Source organism: Eurypyga helias, unplaced genomic scaffold, assembly GCF_000690775.1.
Source record: "Eurypyga helias isolate BGI_N326 unplaced genomic scaffold, ASM69077v1 scaffold12678, whole genome shotgun sequence".
Lineage (NCBI taxonomy): Eukaryota > Metazoa > Chordata > Aves > Eurypygiformes > Eurypygidae > Eurypyga > Eurypyga helias.
The window spans coordinates 16,372-35,728 of NW_010266318.1; the positions used below are offsets into that span (position 1 = coordinate 16,372).

General features: G+C 39.1%; 1 protein-coding gene across 1 annotated transcript in view; it reads right to left on the reverse strand.

The window, feature by feature from the left end:
* Window positions 1-429: 429 nt before the first annotated feature.
* NGLY1 (N-glycanase 1) overlaps window positions 430-19,357 on the reverse strand; it is a gene marked incomplete at its 5' end in the record, with an annotated part of 23,007 nt that continues 4,079 nt past the window's right edge. Inside the window, 9 exons of the mRNA XM_010157031.1 lie at window positions 430-605; window positions 1,141-1,318; window positions 4,532-4,720; window positions 6,049-6,213; window positions 12,609-12,719; window positions 12,935-13,080; window positions 13,457-13,578; window positions 14,302-14,524; window positions 17,223-17,382. Coding sequence (XP_010155333.1) covers window positions 430-605; window positions 1,141-1,318; window positions 4,532-4,720; window positions 6,049-6,213; window positions 12,609-12,719; window positions 12,935-13,080; window positions 13,457-13,578; window positions 14,302-14,524; window positions 17,223-17,382 — 1,470 coding nt within the window. The remainder of the gene's footprint in view (window positions 606-1,140; window positions 1,319-4,531; window positions 4,721-6,048; window positions 6,214-12,608; window positions 12,720-12,934; window positions 13,081-13,456; window positions 13,579-14,301; window positions 14,525-17,222; window positions 17,383-19,357) is intronic.

Here is a 19,357-nt window from a genome sequence, read left to right on the forward strand (position 1 = left end):
TTGAAGTCATCATAAGCATCTGTTGTACTCGGAAAATGGAATTTCAACTGTTTCTCCAAGGAGTAGATTAAAAAACAAAAACCCAAACAGCAAGCCAACCCCAAAACTCCAAATTAAAATCAATTATAATTGCTCTGTGCTCTTATGATGATGTTTTGCTTCCTAAAAACTGTTTCCTTTTCATCATAAACTTTAAGAAAAAGGTATTTAATAGTTCAATCCCTTAATTTTGGTGTCTAAGCGAAGAGGTTTTCATTGTGATGTTTACCTATTCAATACATGTGCAGTTTCAAGTTGGCTAAATGGAAGCAGTGAGACAGGAAATAAGCTGCCAGCGGGATGAAGAGGAGCTGCCAACCAAATCTTCATGTTGTATCCAGGGTATAGTGTCTTCAAGGAATCCAAAGACCACCTCTTCAATTCAGTTTCTCAGAGGTCACTGAGTTTTATAATTATCTCCAAGGAATTTTCTCCACACCCTGTTAAGCTCTCCCTAAACAGCTGTGTGTGTTGCCATGCAGCTTCACCATCCCCTCCAGTTAGAGTTGCTTCCAACGTAACTTCTGTTGCACCAGAGAAGTCTGAATAGGAGGAAAGATTTTTATCTGTGGGTGGAAAAGAGAAACAATTCAGTAAGCCACTGCTCCAGACAGCATATAATGCTAAAACGCATGTTAAAAAGGGGTAAGCAGTAATGAGTGTTTATGGATCTCAGTTCCAACTACTTAAATTCACCTGTCAATCAGTGGCAGAAAAAAAACAGGTGCAAATCTTTAGTTATTATTTGTTTAGTGCTCTTGCTCAGAGGATCTAGTTAAGATTGAAGTCACTGAACACAGAAGCATCTATCTTTCCTACTAAAACACCCAAGTATCTCATATCCACTCTGTGTTCTTGCTAACCCCACCCTGTTGCAGGTAGGGCTGTGCATATTAATAAAACTGGGGTCTGTACCAGTTTTTTGTACCAATTTTGGTTAAATGCAGAGTATTTTCTTGACCTTTCTAAGAAAGACTGAGTTGGAAAAGTCAAAACGCATTTGCATGTCATTTTTAGTACTTGCTCTCTCCATATAAGCTATTTATTTCCAGTTACACCTTTGCTGTGTGATATAATTCATTATTTAAATTCCACACTTACCTCCGATCAGAGAAACTTCTGCTGTTGGAGAAAAAATTCTCCACTTTACTTTTCCACTCTGAAATGTCTGACTGCTTGTCCTAACTGAAATGTTATCTATTTTCAGACCAATTGACTTGCACTCAAACTTCCAGCTGATGGAAGCAGAGGATGACCCCTCTTTTCGGGCTAAATAAACCTAAATGGAAAGAAGACATAGTCAGCATGTCAAAAACTCAGATGATCAACATATATGTGATTAATCATTGTAACAAGCACATAAAATCTTAAGATAACATGCTTTCATTTTTTATCAAGCCTCTGAACCTTTAGAACTATACACAATACAATTTTGTATATAATCACAATCTGAATCCTTAAGTCTGTTGCACAGATAAGCAATTGCACATGTTCATAGTCTTTCACGAGGGAACACTAATCTATTTCAACATGCTTGGTAGAGTCTGAGCCACAAAAATACCTAAGTTTATTATTTTATATAAAAACAAAAGTCTGCTGTTTTATTTAAATGCACACACTTTGGTTGTCCAGCATTGCTGATGAAGAGATCAGCATCATCAGTATTTTGGATTCTTCAGATGCGGCTGCTGACTGCACACCACTTCTAGGACTTGACATGTCTTGGTTAGAGCAAATCATACATGCTACCTGTATATAAAACCTGTATCAACATTATTACTTAACATCGTATGTCAACATTCATTAAAACTACTATGAACGCTCATATTATGAGTTTTGTAATAAGCATCCGATGGTTTTCAGGTCTAGCAGCTATTATCAGCAAACCAAGACAACAGACATCACAGATTAAAGAGTCAAAACTGTCATGATCCTTTCAGAATCCTTGGTCAAGAAAACTCATCAAAATTCTGTCACGTCCAGGCTTCTGATTCATGTCATACTGAATGGACTTAGATCTTTAGTTTTTAATCTGGAAAGAACAACCCTGAATAAAAGGGTAATAAACTACCATAGTATGTTTTACTAAAGATCCCGTCCTAATACAGAAGTGTCATTGACAGATTACCAAACAGAATTTTAGTGTTATTATGCACCAGGCATAAAAATGTTAATTCTCATATTTAAGAAAGCTAAAAACCCCAAAGGTATGAGGTGTTACACTGAAGACCACCTATGAAAACTTAACAGTTTAACCCTATTTCATGTGAATACAAACTTAATGTTCAAGAAAGTGCTGATCTCCATGCAATTTTTTAAAGTATCTCAGCTAGTTCTAGCCAGAGATTTGCTTTGATCATATCCTACTGAGTTGCCATATTTGAGGAAGGAAGCCAAAACACTCAATTAGTTACAACTTGGTGCACTAACCATAAGTTTTTCAGAGAGAAAAACTAAAACATTAGCCTGTTTCTTCTTCCATTGTAATATCCAAACATTTAATCAGAAAAACAGAAGGTAAAGTTTCCTCTTGTGTCTTTTTGACTGTCCTCGTGACTTTCACACCTGGCTGCTCTTTTTTCAGTATTATTTGAAAAAAAAAAGTCTGAATTCAGGAAACAAAAACCCAGACTCATTCAAATTCTCTTCCACTGGAGCAATTTATCTGGAAAACAAGGTTTTAGAAACCCATGGATTTCAGACCTACAAGTTCTTACATTCTTATGTAAGAACTACTATGGTCTCCTTGTTTGAGCCCTGGATGCCAAGTTATCTGTGTAATCTGACTGCATCTGTGGTTTGTACCTGTTTGAGTTGTGTACCATAAAGTCAAATGACGCTGAATAGCAAGAGAATACATAAATAACGATGGAGGATCGCTGATCAAAATGACTCAGGCAGCTGACCATCTTGGCCAACAATACGTAACTGATGGTTGTTTTCTGTTACTCCTGAGCTAACACCTACAGTGACCTTTACTGTGGCTTTTATATTTAAATTCCTTTCCATTCCTCACATACTAAATAATAAACAAAGTATTTCTGTGAAGGCTCCTTTGGCTGGTAAGTTTCTTGGACAGCTGCTGAATCAAACCCCAAATTCGTACCATGCAGATCTACCAGCGGCATTACAAAAAAACCCCAGGCAAACCCCAAAAAACCTTGTCCTCTGCTGTCTCCCATAATATAAACAACCCCCAATGGAAAGTCCTTTTAGTCATACACAGACTTCCTGCAGGATACTATTCCTGTAGAACTAACACGCCTTATCCACAAGCCTGGATACACCTGGGTTTTTAGCTCTGAATTTCTGAAGGCCAGCCTCACATCCTTTATCTAGAAAAATTGCGGTGCTGGTGAATACAACAGTAGTGTCTTCATGCATGGTCTTACAGATTGCTCGCTCCCCGTTTTATCCGAGTTGTAGAGCTGAGCAGAACAGCACAGCAGACCGGTTTCAGTGCAAAGACGGTATGTTTCTTGCAAAAGTGAGGATAAACGATCTTTGGAGATGCAAAGATACAAGGCGCTATCAGATTTTTAGCAGATCCTGGAGAAGCAGAGAATAGTTGTCCCTCATTCTGGGTTTTTGTTACTTCTCTTTTCATATTAGTCTACCCAGTTGTAACATCTCTTAGATTATTCTCCAGTTTCTTCTCTTATTCTTTTTTTACGTAGAATAACCTCTCCAACCTATTCCCCCACTGCGTTTTGCAAGTCAGTTATGTATACACCCAGCACAGAAAACAGGTACATACTTGGTTCCATTTTTCATTAATGGGTAGCAAATAACTGCCTGAGCTAGAAGAATGTTTGGCCAGGGACCTTTCAGGCTCGTAAAATGACAGGGGAACAAAGCAGTGACATGCTATCTATAGTCCCTGCCAGGAATGCTCTGTTCCACAGCTAGTAGCTGTTGTAGAAAAAAGCTGTTTGCTAGTAAATGACCTCTTCCCATCTTACAGGCATCAGTTCTTCTCTTCTTAGATTTCGAGCATATGACTCTGCTGCTGCTCAGTGTCCTGACAGATGGGAAGGAGTCTGGGCAGGGTATACAATACTCTGGATAATGGACAGTTCCATCTGTAAGAAGGCAAAAACCCGTAATACTTGGGATGACAATTTCTTCTTTTGGCTGTGCATCACAGAGATGATACACTATAAAGCTGCTCTCCAAAACAACACCACAAAAATCTTGTTTTGGAGAGAAGTACTGCTATCAATAAAACACTACTGTGCATTTGCCCAATAGCATAAGAAGGAAGCTAGAATTCAGTCATCCTTTCTGAAAAGGCAACCTAAATTTATTTGCCATTTCTTAAATCATCTGGCAATCTTACCTGAAGCTCAACAGTAATACTTACTAACATCAGCTAGAATCTATGGGCACCAAGAGAGGTTTTGATGCCGAACACTGGCAAGGGTTTTCTATTTTATTGGAGTTACCATACTTTTACGGTAGATTTTATGCCTTCAATAATTGTTATCCTTACCATTTTCCAACCTGGCTCAACCTTTCTCCAAACAGACTCTGCCTTCCAAACACCTGCTTCCCACCCAGTAATTTTTTCATTATTATTGGAAATCCGTGTATAACCATCTTCTACTATATTGTAAGTGAGGTGGAAGAGTTTAGATGTCTTCTCTTTTTCAGAGGGAATAAAAATTACTTCTCTTCTTTTCTGAAAAATGCAAAACATACAATCACCCTCATTCCCAGTACATTTCAGTAAGATTATGTTACTTTTCAACAGCATGCCAGGGTTTCCCAATTAAGTTTTGTTGACAATTGAAAAAAACCCCATAATTATTAAGAGAGATCATAGACAAAAATAATCTGCAAAATAGAAATTTAAACCCGTTTCTTACAATAGACCTGCACTTTTTTCAAAGGGTAGCAGTAAATGTATTTTTAAAATTTTCACATAATTACTTTTTGAAGTAAATTATTAGCCAGAAAACATAAAATTAGAAAATTTAACTAAGATTAACATGTTACAAATAGAAAACTTATTAATTGTACAAGAAATATGCTCAACATATAAGTATAGAGCTATTTTGAATAGAAAATGTAATTCTGGGACTATCATATACAGGTGCTTGAATATGACAGTTTACATATCAACTTCAAGAAATATAAGGTAGAAACTTTGTAACTTCACCGTATTATTTTTTTAAAGATTTGTCATTGTTCTTATGAGTTTCAGCAAAGTAGAAATTAAATCTTATAAACTATGGAGAACTGAAATATACTCTTGGTTTCTCAAAGTCAAAACAAGCCTATGAAACTCATTCATTTCACCCAACTCCTCCTATTTAGGATTGTCAGTCATTCCACATGACAGGATCACCACAAAATTGATATAAAGAGTGATGGGGTAAATTACACCTTTGCATGTTGGCTCAAACTAAATATGGCTATGGTTCTGGGAAACTGCATCTTAGCACAAAGTAATTAAAAATAAAATCTTGCTTTTGGAAAGAGTCAAAAACACTAATATGAAAATCAATCATGCTTATTATTTAAGAGATTGTTCCATTTACATAATTCTAATTGCTCCCACATTGTTTTATTAACAAAAGTAGTTGGTCAAAACCTACTTCTAAGTCTTTAACCAGTAGTAACTAATAATACAAATAAACATTCTTTAAAGTTTTCCCAACTGCTTTCAACTGCCTTACACTTTCTAGTTCTGTCACAATGTAAGTATTAAAAGGAAAAAAGGGTGTTGTTTTTTTTTTTTTAAACTAACTTGTAAGAGCAAAACACACTTCAGATTAAGGATTCCCAAACAGTTTTTGAATCAACAGACCACCATCATTCCTCAAAAATTACTTGTGGACCCCTACTGAATTCACATCAAACTTGCACCAAACATTTATGGAAGTTTCACTGTTTGAACTACATCTGTAGGCTACCTACCATGAAGTACTATTCCTCTGCAGACTAGAATTACAGAACTTTTAGTTAGCTACCTCTAAGATGGTCATCAGTGCAAAAGTTAAATACCTTTGGACCAATTTCACCTCTGGCTACTCGCCAAGCCACTGAACCAGATGTCCTTCCACCATATTCTCCGGGTTTAGGCGTTTTAGGAGAAATAAATTCAACAAGCTCCACAATTGTTCTTTCCAAGAGCTCTCTTTTTCTATTTTCTGACAAAGATTGTTGTCTCTGAAAATACATTTAAGAAACAAAGTAAAAAATTCAGAAAAATGGTATTTGTAGTTTTGCTCTTGTGACACCAACAGCAAAAAGAAAAAAAATAATTGAAAAAACAGACTAACATGTAAAGTCTAGACTGACTGTTAGAAACATTAATCTTCTACCAGATATGCAAATATAAATCAGTCATAACTGCATGGTTATTCAGCAGCAGTGCTTTTTCTTGTGAACTTGAACACACTGCGTAGTTTTCTTTCAAAATAATGTTTCTGTTATGTTTATAGCACATTTGCTTGGATGATAAAACATTTCCACAGCATATTTTATAGTTATTCATATGCATTCTGTACAATAGCTGTTTGTGATCTTATTTAGGGGAAAGAGGAAGCAAGCATAATTATTAGGTCAAATGTTTCTCCTCTGAGTTGGAATGATTACGATTGCAGCAGTCTTGGGGTTGTGATCAAGCCCAAACAAAAGAATGCAGTTGGTCTCCGAAAGTTATTCCACAGTAACACATTCTATCATAAACAAACTATGACATTCATATTTTTCAAGATGTCAGAAAACTGAGAAAAATGCATCAGCTATGCTTCCAGGTAAATTAGCAGAAAAGAAACAGAATTACATAACACAGAGAATCATAGATTCCTTTAGGTTGGAAAAGAACTTAAAGATCATCAAGTCCAAATGTTAACCTAGCACTGCCAAGTCCACCACTAAACCATGTTGCTAAGCACCTTGCCCACCTGCCTCTCAAATCCCTTCAGGTATGGTGACTCAACCACTCCCCTGGGTAGCCCGTTCCAGTGCCTAACAACCCTTTCACTGAAGAAATTATTCCTAATATCTAATCTAGACCTTCCCTGGTGCAACTTGAGGCCGTTTCCTCTTGTCCTTTCGCTTGTTACATGGGAGAAGAGAGCGACAACCACCTCCCTACAACCTCCTCTCAGGTAGTTCTGGAGAGTGACAAGGTCTCCCTTGAGACTCCTCCAGGCTAAACAACCCCAGTTCCCTCAGCTGCTCCTTACGGGACTTAAGCTCCAGACCTGTTGCCCTTCTCTGGACACGCTCCAGCACCTCAGTGTCTTTCTTGTAGTGAGGGGCCCAAAACTGAACACAGGATTCTAGGTGCAGCCTCACCAGTGCCCAGTACAGGGGGACAATCACTTCCCTAATCCTGCTGGTCACAGTGTTCCTGATGCAGGCCAGGATGCCATTGGCCTTCTTGGCCACCTGGGCACACTACTGGCTCATATTCATCCAGCTATTGACCAACACCCTCAGGTCCTTTTCCACCAGGCAGCTTTGCGTGAGGTTGTTGTGACCCATCTGCAGGACCCAGCACTTGGCCTTGATGAATCTCATACAATTGGCTTCAGCCCATCAATCCAGACTGTCCAGATCCCTCCAGAGAGTCCCCTTTCTACCCTCAGGCAGGTCAACATTCCTGCCCAACCTGGTGTCATCTGCAAACTTACTGAAGGTGCACTCGATCCCCTTGTCCAGGTCATTGATAAAGATGTCAAAAAGAACTGGCCGAGTATGAGGCCCAGGGAACACCACTGGTGACCATCTGCCAACTGGATTTAACTCCATTCACCACAACTCTCTGGGCCCATCCATCCACCCAGTTTTTTGCCCAGTGAAGACTATACCCATATAAGCCATGAACAGCCCATTTCTCCATGAGAAAACTGGAAGTGGTATCAAAATCTTTATTGTCCAGGTAAACAACATTCACAGCCTTTCCCTCATCCACTAAGTGGGTCACCTTGTCAGAGGAGGAGACCAGGTTAGGGAAGCATGACCTGCCTTTCATAAACCCACGCTGACTGGGTCCAATCACCTGGTTGTCCTCTATGTGCCGTGTGATGGGATTCAAGATGACCTGCTTCATAACCCTCCCTGGCACCAAGGTCTGTCTGACAGCAGGGTGCCTTCCCTAGTTGGCTCCCTCACCAGCTGTGTCAGGAAGTTATCTTCCACACACTCCAGGAATCTCCTAGACTGCTTCCTCTCTAGTGTACTGTATTTCCAGCAGACAGCTGGTGAGTTGAAGTCCCCCACAAGAACAAGGGCCAGCAATTGTGAGACTTCTCCCAGCTGCTTATAGAATATTTCACATGCCTCTTCATCCTGGTTGGGTGGTCTGTAACAGACTCCCACGATGGTATCTGCCTTGTTGGCCTGCCTCCCGATTGTCACCCACAAACGCTCAACCCTTTCATCACCATCATTAAGTTCTAGACACTCAAAAAACTCCTTAACATAGAGGGGTAATCCACTGCCTCTCCTTCCTTCAGTATCCCTTCTGAAGAGTTTTTAGCTTTTTTTGCTCACATGAATAAAACTATGGACATTTTTTAGGCAAACAACTTTCACAAAATTCATGGAGAAACTTGGGTTTTGTCTCTTGATTTCCCCATCAAACATACAGAGCTTTACATGCGAAGCCTTTTTCCTTAACTGTGGATACACCTGCATAGGGTGGGAAAATTAAATTCAACATTGAGTATACGAACGGTTACAAATCATCATTTTTTTCCTACTTTGGTGATCGCCCAAGGCATGCACAGTCAGCCCACTAGGACCTGAAACTTCAGGCCAATAGGTATTCCAATTATCTCAAAAGCAGTCCTGACCCCAGAAAGATTAGGGAACAGAAGATGGGCATTTGAAGGGTTTTGGTTCCAGACAACAATGTGCAAGTGGATAAAGGAAAGCAGATACAGAGAAATGATGAGAAACAGCTCCAGCTGAACAGATATCAGTTCTAACACAGCAAGTGGGAAACGCACCTCTGATTGCGTTGATGGATGATAAGCAGCGACTCCAGCAGTTCCTTATGAAACAACAGGCCCTCCCAAATCTAACACTCACCTGGGCACTTCAGCTATCCATACACAGTACTACAAATCTCACTCCAGCTCAGAGAGGTTTGGTATGGCTTACCCTAAGTTAAAAATACCGATCTTCAATTTTCTTCGAGACACTTTGATGTAAGGAAACCCAATATCAGAGGTTATCACCACTGAAATTAGTGATGCCACACTGAAAATTGGTTAACCTTGCTCTGCAGCTATCGTAACAGTATCTGAAAAGAACCCATTAAAGAAAAGCACTTCAACACAAAATGAGTGTTTCAGAAGACAGGCCTCTTATGTATGATACAAGAAATTAGTAAATTCCTCAACTGTAAAGAACACAAGTATTTGAACTCTTGTCATCTCCCCCCTCCAGCACACAAATGCATCACAGCCTAGAAGACATAGATAAGGCTCAGACACTGCAGAGATCAACACTGCCTGAGCTGGGAAAACCTGTAACGCTTCCTACAAATGACATCGTCATCAACAGCATCCGTGTACTGAAATAGGCTACAAGAACTCCATTATCAACTGCCATGGCTCAAACTTCCTGCTTTTGTTTTTTCTTAAGGTATTATCCTCTACATACATGCTCAGGCCCCACCTTTCTTTGGCAGACAGAGGGAATAGGAAGGAAGAGGGGTTGCAAACTGCAGCTTTAATATCAGTTCTACATCACGTGCAAGTTATGCTATTGATGCTTTTGTGTCTTGAGAGATGGACAATTCGTGATTTAAGTGAACCCACTGCTGGGTAAGCAACAGATAATCTGAGGCGAGAAATTGAATTTTAAACCTTTAAACACAAAATACTGGTTCATCTGACATCAATCACCATGAGATGGTCACAATTCAACCTAACTTACTAGTTTTCCTTTTAAGAGCTGGCCTGGTCTTAGCTATATTCACTCAACAATCACCACCAAAAAATGGGGCCTGGAGCAAATAAAAAGATTTGTTTCCCTGCCCCATCATCCAATTTTCAATGAAAGCAGTGAAAGTTCGGGGTCCTTTTCCCACTTTCTATAGGGGTGACATACAATGGCCTGGAACAGGGCAGTGCCTATTGTAGGTAGCAAACAGTGGACTGGAATAGGGCAGCATCCATACAAAGTAGGTGAAGAAAAACTTTGTAGTCAGGGTGTTATATGCAGTATTGGAGCTCTGCATCAAAAAATACCAAGATTATAATCCCTCCTAGTGGGGAACCAGTCTTGAGGAGACAATGGGAAAAGGGAAAGTTAGTGGAGGCCTCTGCCCCCATCAGTTATCTGCTGAATAGGCTGCAGTGAGGGAAACAGCATACTAGCTGAAATGGAGATCTGTGACCGAGCAGTGTAATGGAAGCCTGCTATAAAATGCCTTGATAGTTCCAGGGGTGAGCTGCCTTACCCCTCTGCTGGCCACAGAAGCTGCTGAATACAACAGGGTTATCCTCAGACAGCAACTTTTTAATGGCCCCTTGATTCCTGAAAAACTTAGTATGAACTTTAGGAAAGTTCCTTTAACTAGAACTAATGTAAGAAAAAAACCTTTTCTTTTAGCAATTCAATTGCAAACTGCCTTTAAGTCCCTAAAATGCAATTTCAACTATAACTGACAAAAGAAAAAAGGAGTAAAAGAGAGATTAAATTTATCATTTAATAAATTTCATTAAATATATTTTGAACAGCTATTAGGCAAAAGGAAGTGTGTGTGGGAGGGAGTGTGAATATCATTCAGCTTGTAGTAAATGACAGGAAGTCGTTCCTCAGAATAAGATACCATCAAAGGCTGCCAAAGGTGTTCTAAAAGAATCACAGGACAAATTTAACAACAGTGAAAAGCAGTAGGACAATGTGCAGCATAGAGGAGAAAGGGCTGGGATTTTCCATGTGTAGAGAAAGGAAGAGCAGAGAAAAATTAGTGTCTTGGAAGCACATGTATACCTTTCTTGCCTGTACACAGTTCTTAGTAAAGTTTTCATTTAAAATATGACCAGAATGTCCATTTTTGCTGTTTGAAAAGTGCTCGTGTCAGCTCATGAGCTGCACAACCCTATAGAGTAGGTGGAAAAAACCGTAAGAAACAGGCCAACAGACCAACACACAGCATCACCTGTTGGAGATGGCAATGCGCTTTTTCACTGGAGTTCTCCAGGCTTCTGTAAGTGCAACAGAGCATGATCCTATGGTGACACCATTGAGGTGAGAAGGGGGTCAGGCAAGCCAGCCCACGAGGCAGTTGCCTGTGCTTCCCCAATTCCATCAATCTTGTCAGAGCAATTTTTCAACTTACTAGAGTCTTATTTCCAAAATTCTCTCTCTCTGGACAACTGGTGGAGGAGAAGAGCCTGGTGAGTGGTTTTTATCACCAGCAGATGAGAAGAAAGGCCCCTCAGATCCGTTTTGTAGCCAGCACGGGTTCAGTGCTCAGAGAGAACAACATTAAACTCCTGCAACTCTGCACAAAGCACATGTATTCCTCAACTTGAATTTCTGATCCTTTATCTCCTTTTATTTCACTCCTCTGTGGTCAGACTTCTCAGTGGTCCACTCTGCTGTGTGACTCTAATTTTTCATTACTGATAAAGCATTTGAGGCCAGGGCTTAAAATTGTGAGCCCAGCTCAATTCTTCATGCTCTTAGTGTGTGGCTAGAACCAGAGCTGGTAAAGCAGGCCTCTAGAAAGGCAGAATGTGTTTATTAAGCCATCAGCTGAATACACAAGAACTAAAGTTTCTTTTCATGGGAATTAGCCCCAGAAGGATGTGGGGACAAAATGGAACCTTACAGGTGGTTCAAGGTTTTGTGGTATTCCAGTATTTTGAGTCAAGAAAAGTTCATCCTCTCCCAAGAAGGGAGTGGAAAAAGCTTAGCACAGAGGTCCCAAGTGCACTGGGATTCTGTGACTATGGCATGAAGCTGCAAATGGCTACACATGCTTTACGGACATTAGACACAAACAGTACATGTGGTTTTGAGACAAAACTCTACTAATGGTATCAACCCTTCTTGAAGACCTTGGAAACAGCCTGTGGACCATTCCTCCTGCTTCCTAGAGCTTGTAAAAAACAAATTAGGCTACATTTCTTATGACCGGAAAACAATAGTATTTATAGTTATAGCATTATTGATGTGGAAAATGCTTAGGTGCCCTCAAGGAGTGTACCTAGTTACAAAGCAGCTGTTGTTTACTCCCAGCATCGGCTGATGTCCAACTCCACTCTAAAGCCATCAAGAAAATAATATACACACACAGTCTGTATCATGTACATATGTACATACACACAAATATTTGACTTTGTATGAGATAATGTAATAATCCTTTTACATGCTATTCTTTTATCATATTTCACTTATGTTCAGCTCTGTGACAGATTCTTACACATTTAGTGTAGAATGAGGTCTGTATAGTTATCAGCATTTTACATTCCACAGTGCATGAATATTCCTATGAGGTTACCAAAAGCATTCCCTTGTTCAAGGACTTTGCATTCTGGAAAGATACTTATGTTTCACTTAAAGAAACCAATTCAAGAAAAGCTACATACCTTTTTATTTAGTCTGTTAATTGTTTCACGTAGTGTAGCTTCACTGAGTGCTGTCCTTCTGGAGAGTACTTCTTCATGCCTACAGCTGTACCTCCAGGTGACATCAACAACCTCAAGCACAAGTTGAAGAAGAAAATAAAGCAACCAAAAATTCCCATTTAATTTGCTTCATTTAGAGAGGTTAGCCAATCAAATTATGTTTTTCTATAATAACATATAAATGATTTTCTATAATAACATAGTGTTCTGGAAATCACACTAAGATGGAATACATCACACACTTCCCTCAGGGCAAGTTTGGTTTTTACTGACATCATTACTCCTACCTCGTCTTTGGAGAATGCTATTATGTAGGAGAGCTTCTTTCCCCATCCGGTTTCATACAGAAGAGGTTTATCACAGACATTTTCACAGGGATCACAGTGAAGCCACCTTTTCTGAGAAGACGAATATACTTCAGTCCACAAATGATCTATATAACAAAGACCAAGAATAAACCAATTACAAGGGTAGATCCTCTCCTAATATTGTAGTATACTGTAACTTTTCCCAATTTATTTAATAAGGAACAGGTGAAAGAACATGTTTTCTGTTCATCTACATTCAGAAAAGATACCAGAGCTTGCTTTCTTAGGCTCGTATTCGAAGTTTGTATCATTCCGAAGTCAGTCATTAATCTTATTTCATCTCATCAGGCAAGACAGGAAATTGAATTTATATTGTCTGTTAACTCAACTGCATAACTTTATATGCTGTCTGATGGCTAATACAATCTGAGAACCATAAGATAGATAACCTCATTTTGCATAGGTTTGTATTACCATTATGATATTCTAGAATACTGATACCTGTACAGTCCCAGACATATCTAGCTTCAAACCCTACAGCTCTGCAACACAGTGTAAAACAGTTCGCCCACTCGCCACAGCGTCCACATCTGGTTTCCAGAAGTTTTTCAGGGTTGTTATACCTTCAGGAGAAAACCAAATCAAAACCAGAATAACTGAAAACATTCCACCTTTCAAAATCTTCACACAACTGTCCTTGTGATGATTTGAGCAGATTTCAGTGCCATACAGCCCAAAGAAGATAATGGTACAGATTGCTGTACTGCATAAAACAAGTGAGCGCAGAATGCTATTTGTACTTTGATGCGCACGACTTCGTAACATGTTTATAGCAGTACTGAAATGAATCTGGGGGTTTTTTTTCAGTTTTCAAAATCGACTTAGACTTCATCTTAAAATATTTTTTTTATACTGGTCCTTTTGATAGTAAAATTATTAAAAAATTGGATATTTGCTCTTTTGCTATATACTCAGCAAAAGATGTGCATTACCCCTTGTGATTTCTCACAGAAGTGAAAGTTTTCCTTGAAATAATGAAAACTTATCTACATACTATGCCAATATTAACATTTTTATTTAGAAGTCATACTTTATCAAATTAACAGTAACAAAAAAAGAAAATCAGACAAGTATTCAGAAAAAGGACACATAAAGAAAGCAATATATTGATTTAAAAAATTAATCTTATAGATCAATTGCTGGTTCATCATCCTACCATGTTGCTTAAAGTGGCCTCTAATCTTTCAACCAACAACTTACCTTGTTCACAAAACGCACAAATGCAAAGCTGTTTCTTGAAAGACAAGGGGAAAAAAAAAAGTCCAAGCAAATCTTTGTATGCTCACCTTGGGAATCTATTACAGAACTGACACCGGTTGCAGTAATGATTTTCCACTCGTCTGACGTTCCACCTTAGATCATCATCAGTAGGCAACAGGTAGTCACTTTTAGGCTCTGTCTGCCCACCACACCTGCTGCAAGGAAGATTATTTACCCAACGAAAAAAGTCATTCTTAAACCAGTTCAAGAGCTCCAACAACAAGAAGTCCTCTTCATTCACATGTGCACCTGTGAAATTTACACAGCACACAGTTAGGTCAAATAGAAAAGTAATTCAGTTGAACTTTCTAGTACCTACATCAATCACTATCTCTGGGCCTTTATTATCTTATTATTAAAAAGCTTTATATGTTTTTTAAGCACACGCATACACAAAATCTAAATTCTCAAGACTGAATAATGTCAAACTGTATCTGAAGAACAAAAAGCTGCACTCCTAAGCACTACAGCTAGAATGAGAATAAGGAAGTGCTCAGAAAAGCAAGTTAGATATACAGTGAAGCCCAGTGAAATTGCTCATGCCCCTCATACTCCTCCAGGGCTTCAGAAGAGTGTTAATTGTTTTTCTGCTCCTAAATATTCTTACCCTATTCTTAGCTATTAAGCTAGGCATAACAATTACTTCGATTTCATAATCCTAATGAACCAGACACTGGCAGCAGTCTAGGCAACCAGGTGTGATATGAACAGACTTTCTAAAAACACAGCTTAATTACCATAGAACATGCACATATACCGTGTGAACAAAGTGGAGCTTGTTTACAAATCCAACAAATAAACACCTTTGCCAGTCTACCCAAGCTAGACACAGGATGTCTTTATTTTTCTGCTCTAGCTGACTCCACCAAACTAGATCACCAGACTGTTCAGGCCCATTTTCCTGTATTCACAAGAGGTGTTGGAATCTACTCACACACTGTTGCTATTCCATCGCCTAGAAATAACCCCACTTCAGTGAACTAACAAATATAAAAATCCAGTCTTCCAATAGAGACCCATCCCTTCCAAATCCTTAGAGTCTTTAAATGTATATTCTGTTCCAATGCCCAGAGAAATACTTTTCCTTCTCAGATTCACAGACATTCAAATAAAGTTCTATTAACTCCATCTAGGCCACACTGCAATCATAGATATTAACACCTGGTTATTTTAAGTACTACACTTTGCTTGTAGTCACAATGCAGACAGGTCTGACTAATGAATATGAGAATACAATAGTAAGAATGCTGTTTAAGGGAAGTTGCACCAAATTTGTGCATTAGGTCCTTTTTCAGGACAGTGAAGAAAGCTTAGGTAAGATGTGTGTTTTACTTAAACAGGTTCAATTCACATCCTCCTCTGAAGCTGAAGTAGTACAAAAGACACTGTGGGGGCCCTAACGCTATTGAACATACGTTGACACGACCATGAAGCACATGAGAAGAGATAATCTTTTAATCAAAGCAAGAAAACTTGATTTTAATTGCAGTAAAATTTCCATTTTTACTTATTATGAGTGAAAAACATTTGTATTGAAACATTCAGACAAGGTGTTATCACTTACAATATGGATATGCCTGTATATTCAAACTTTCTGCTAAAAACCAAATGAGAAGATTTCAAGCACAGGGCATATTCTCTTTTCCTGGATAACAACACACAAACCAGAACCCAGCTATGAAAATGACAGCTACCATATGAATACTCTTCTCTTGGTTTGTAAAATAAACCCTTCATGAAAACATTGCATGGAAAGAATGACAAATGTGATTTATTTGAACAGTTGGCTGTGCCGTGCAGCTATCTTTGACTGTACAATTCATCTTTCTAATGGAAAGTGTTAACGGGAAACAGTAAAAAAAAAAAAAATCTGTACTTCTGATCAAATGACCATAATCTTCCTATCCCAGGAATTTATGACCCATTTGTGAGCAAATATTGCCTATTTTGCATTGTAAGGGAAGTCCTAAAATCGAGGGTGCCCTAGCGCTAAGCAGTTATTCCCACAGGTAACAGTATTAACACAGCAGTACAGTCAAACCAAAGAAACTGAAAGGGCCAATTACCCATACATCTCATACACAGTCCATTCCCAAAGGAATGTTTCTATAAAGCTCCCTAAAAACGCTTTCCAACTGCCATAATTCAGAGCAGTGGAGTTCCACCACTTCCCTTTTACATGCATCTAGATTAAGGTCTGGAAACCATTTTGAATAGATGGCTTGGGAAGAAGCACCTGGAAACACCACCCTCCTCCTACCTTCCCCTTTTTAAATAAGGTGCACAGCTGAACTAGAGCAGCTAATGCCAGAGGCACAAATACGTATTAGTGTGGCTGTATGAGACATCACAAAGTCATTCAAAAAACGAGAAGAGCTCAGTTTTGATTTGCAAATCAACAGCACTCCCATCAAGTTACCAAAATTGCTTTAAAGAGTCTTCTGTCACAGACTGACAGTGAAGAGGATTTTTTTTGTTTAAATACGGTCTTGGAAGAGTGGCGTTTTTTAATATTTATCTCCTGAAAGTAAAATTTCACTATATTGCTGAAACAAATCTAAAACTGTCACTTGAAAATAGAAATAGGTCATTTTTAATAGACATTTCACTCTAGATACAAGGAATACAACATGAGATGCTCACCTTATTTGTTTCCCTAGCATTGTCTACTACTAAGTCAAAAACTGAGAACTCAAAATTTCTATGTGAAAGCAGTAAAGGATGGATGACAAAAATGAAATAAAAAACCCCAACACTAAAACAGAGAAGTGAGGAAAGTAGAAAATTTGAAAATTAGGCAGAAAGTAATTCTAATTTAGAAACAGCCTTTGCAACCTGCTGACATATGACCAAATCCACACACCTAAAGCACAGTAGATAAATGCATCATGCAGATGTTTGAAAGAGTATTTCTAGTTTCATATACATTATAACTCGGTGGCATTACCTTTGTCCAGTCTTGTAGCTTGCGCTAGCTTTTTCTGAGCCTTTCCTTTCAACTGCTGGAGGGGAATCAAAGCTAGTGCTTTCTGCTGAAGAGAAGGGTTCTCATACATCAACACAAAATGCTCAAATTTTGTTTGAAGTGTTTTCAAGATAACTGCAGCCTGCAAAAGGATTTTCAGTCACAAGATGATTTATGAACTTCCACCTTAAACCAGAAGGCACAAGCTCTCCTATTTTAGTTGGAGTCACAATTTTATACTCAGTTACATCTTTCAGGTGAAATGCTTATCTGTAAAGATATCAATAAAAATTGCAGAGATCACCACCCAAACTGCAAAGCCAGCATTGAACCTTTAAGCATCCTGAATGGGGTCCTGAGTAAAAAGTAGACTGATTCAGGGAGGAAGGTGTTTTTAAAGACACCGCTGATGGCAAAGTTTTTTTACTTGCTCTGCCCACACCCCCAGACTTCCTTTGGAGACCTTTTACCCAGATTGCACAAAGGAACCTGTAATTCATTCAATTTCCCAGATGCTGCTACACCAGTTCAGGGAATCCTATTATTGATGAAAGCTGTTTTACTATTTCTTATTCATGAATGCTGCTTGCCTATTTCTATTTCCTTCTCTCACAGATCAACGCTGATACAGACTTGAATAGATAGCCCTGTGACCATACACTGAATAGTTTATTTCACTAGAAATCAAATATAAGAACTGGGCTTCTTCAGTCAGTTACCCTCAGTGTCTCTTACTGCCAAATACACGTTGTGCCCAAGAAGGTACATTCATATCTACTACAATAAATAGCTAAAGTTAGTAATACTGGAGTTAGTAGCTGAGCAAACTATTAGCAAACTATTATTCTCCCCCACTTAAAGGGGAACAACTGCCTGAAATAGAATTTTAAAGTTGAGTCTGTCATATTTGGGGCAGGGGAGGAGCCTGTGGTACTGCTAAATTACCTTTCCTCTACAGCTAGATCACGCTTCAGTTTTTAGCCTCGTTAACCAGCACCTTTGTTTCATCCAAAATCCCACACTCCTGAGATGCTAGCAGCAAATGCCACACAACACACAGGTCTGAACTCCCCAGAAGATAAACTCTTTCAAAGAGGCATTTAAATTAGGAGTGATTGTTTTGATGCTGGACAGTACTACAGGACCAGTCCTTACTTTTCATAACTGCTGAAACAGAACAGAACTGGTTTCGCTCTTCCTGGAGCTCATCAGCTGTAGGTAACTGGTTTAACATCATAAACCCAAATGTGTTCAGCTTCACTTTAATGCAAGTTGAAAGAACAAAAATAAGGGAAGTTAAGGACTGCCAATAACTCACAGACCTTCACATTCTGTCAGCTTCCTGAAAGAGGGTTCAGAGATATTGCTCAGCACAGCAGAAAGTCTCCCAGATTCTTTGACAATTCAGATTTTCCCACTGGCAAACACCGTCGAAGTTACAGTAGTGCTTGACTGGTTTCAAGGAAGCCACCGTATACCAACAAAGTCTTATGCAAACATCTAGAAGTGTGGTGATTCTCACTGCAAATCTAAATTTGGATACTTCTTTCCTCCTGTAATCACTATGTCATCCAGGAAGGGATCAGAATCCATCCACCAGAATAATGACTAGCCAGAGCTTTCCTTTCTCCAAATCTCAAGAACATCTTGAGATAAGAAACACAGAAGGGACACAGATGAGGCAAAATAATGATGGGTTGGGTCCCTAGAACTGTGCCATTTAGGAATACTGCCGTGCTGTCTCAAGTAATCCACTCTCTCCTGTGCTTACAAGGACTCCCATGCATCACAGGTATAACACATTGTGCTGTTTTTTAGTCAGGACAGAACTAATTTCTTCACAGTAGCTGGTATAAGGCTGTTTTAGATTTGCGCTGAGTGCTGCTAACACTGGTGGCTTTAGTTTGGCTAAGGAATGTTTGCACCAATTCAAGGACTTTTTCAGCTTCTGATACTGCACCCGTGTTCCCAACTTTCTTACTACAAGCAGTGGGGAGGGGACACAGCCCAGACAGCTAATCCGAACTGACCAAAGGGGTATTTCATTCCACAGAACATCATACTCCGTAAAAAAGTTGGGGGTAGACCAGGGGACCATGGTAGTTGGTTAGTTGGGT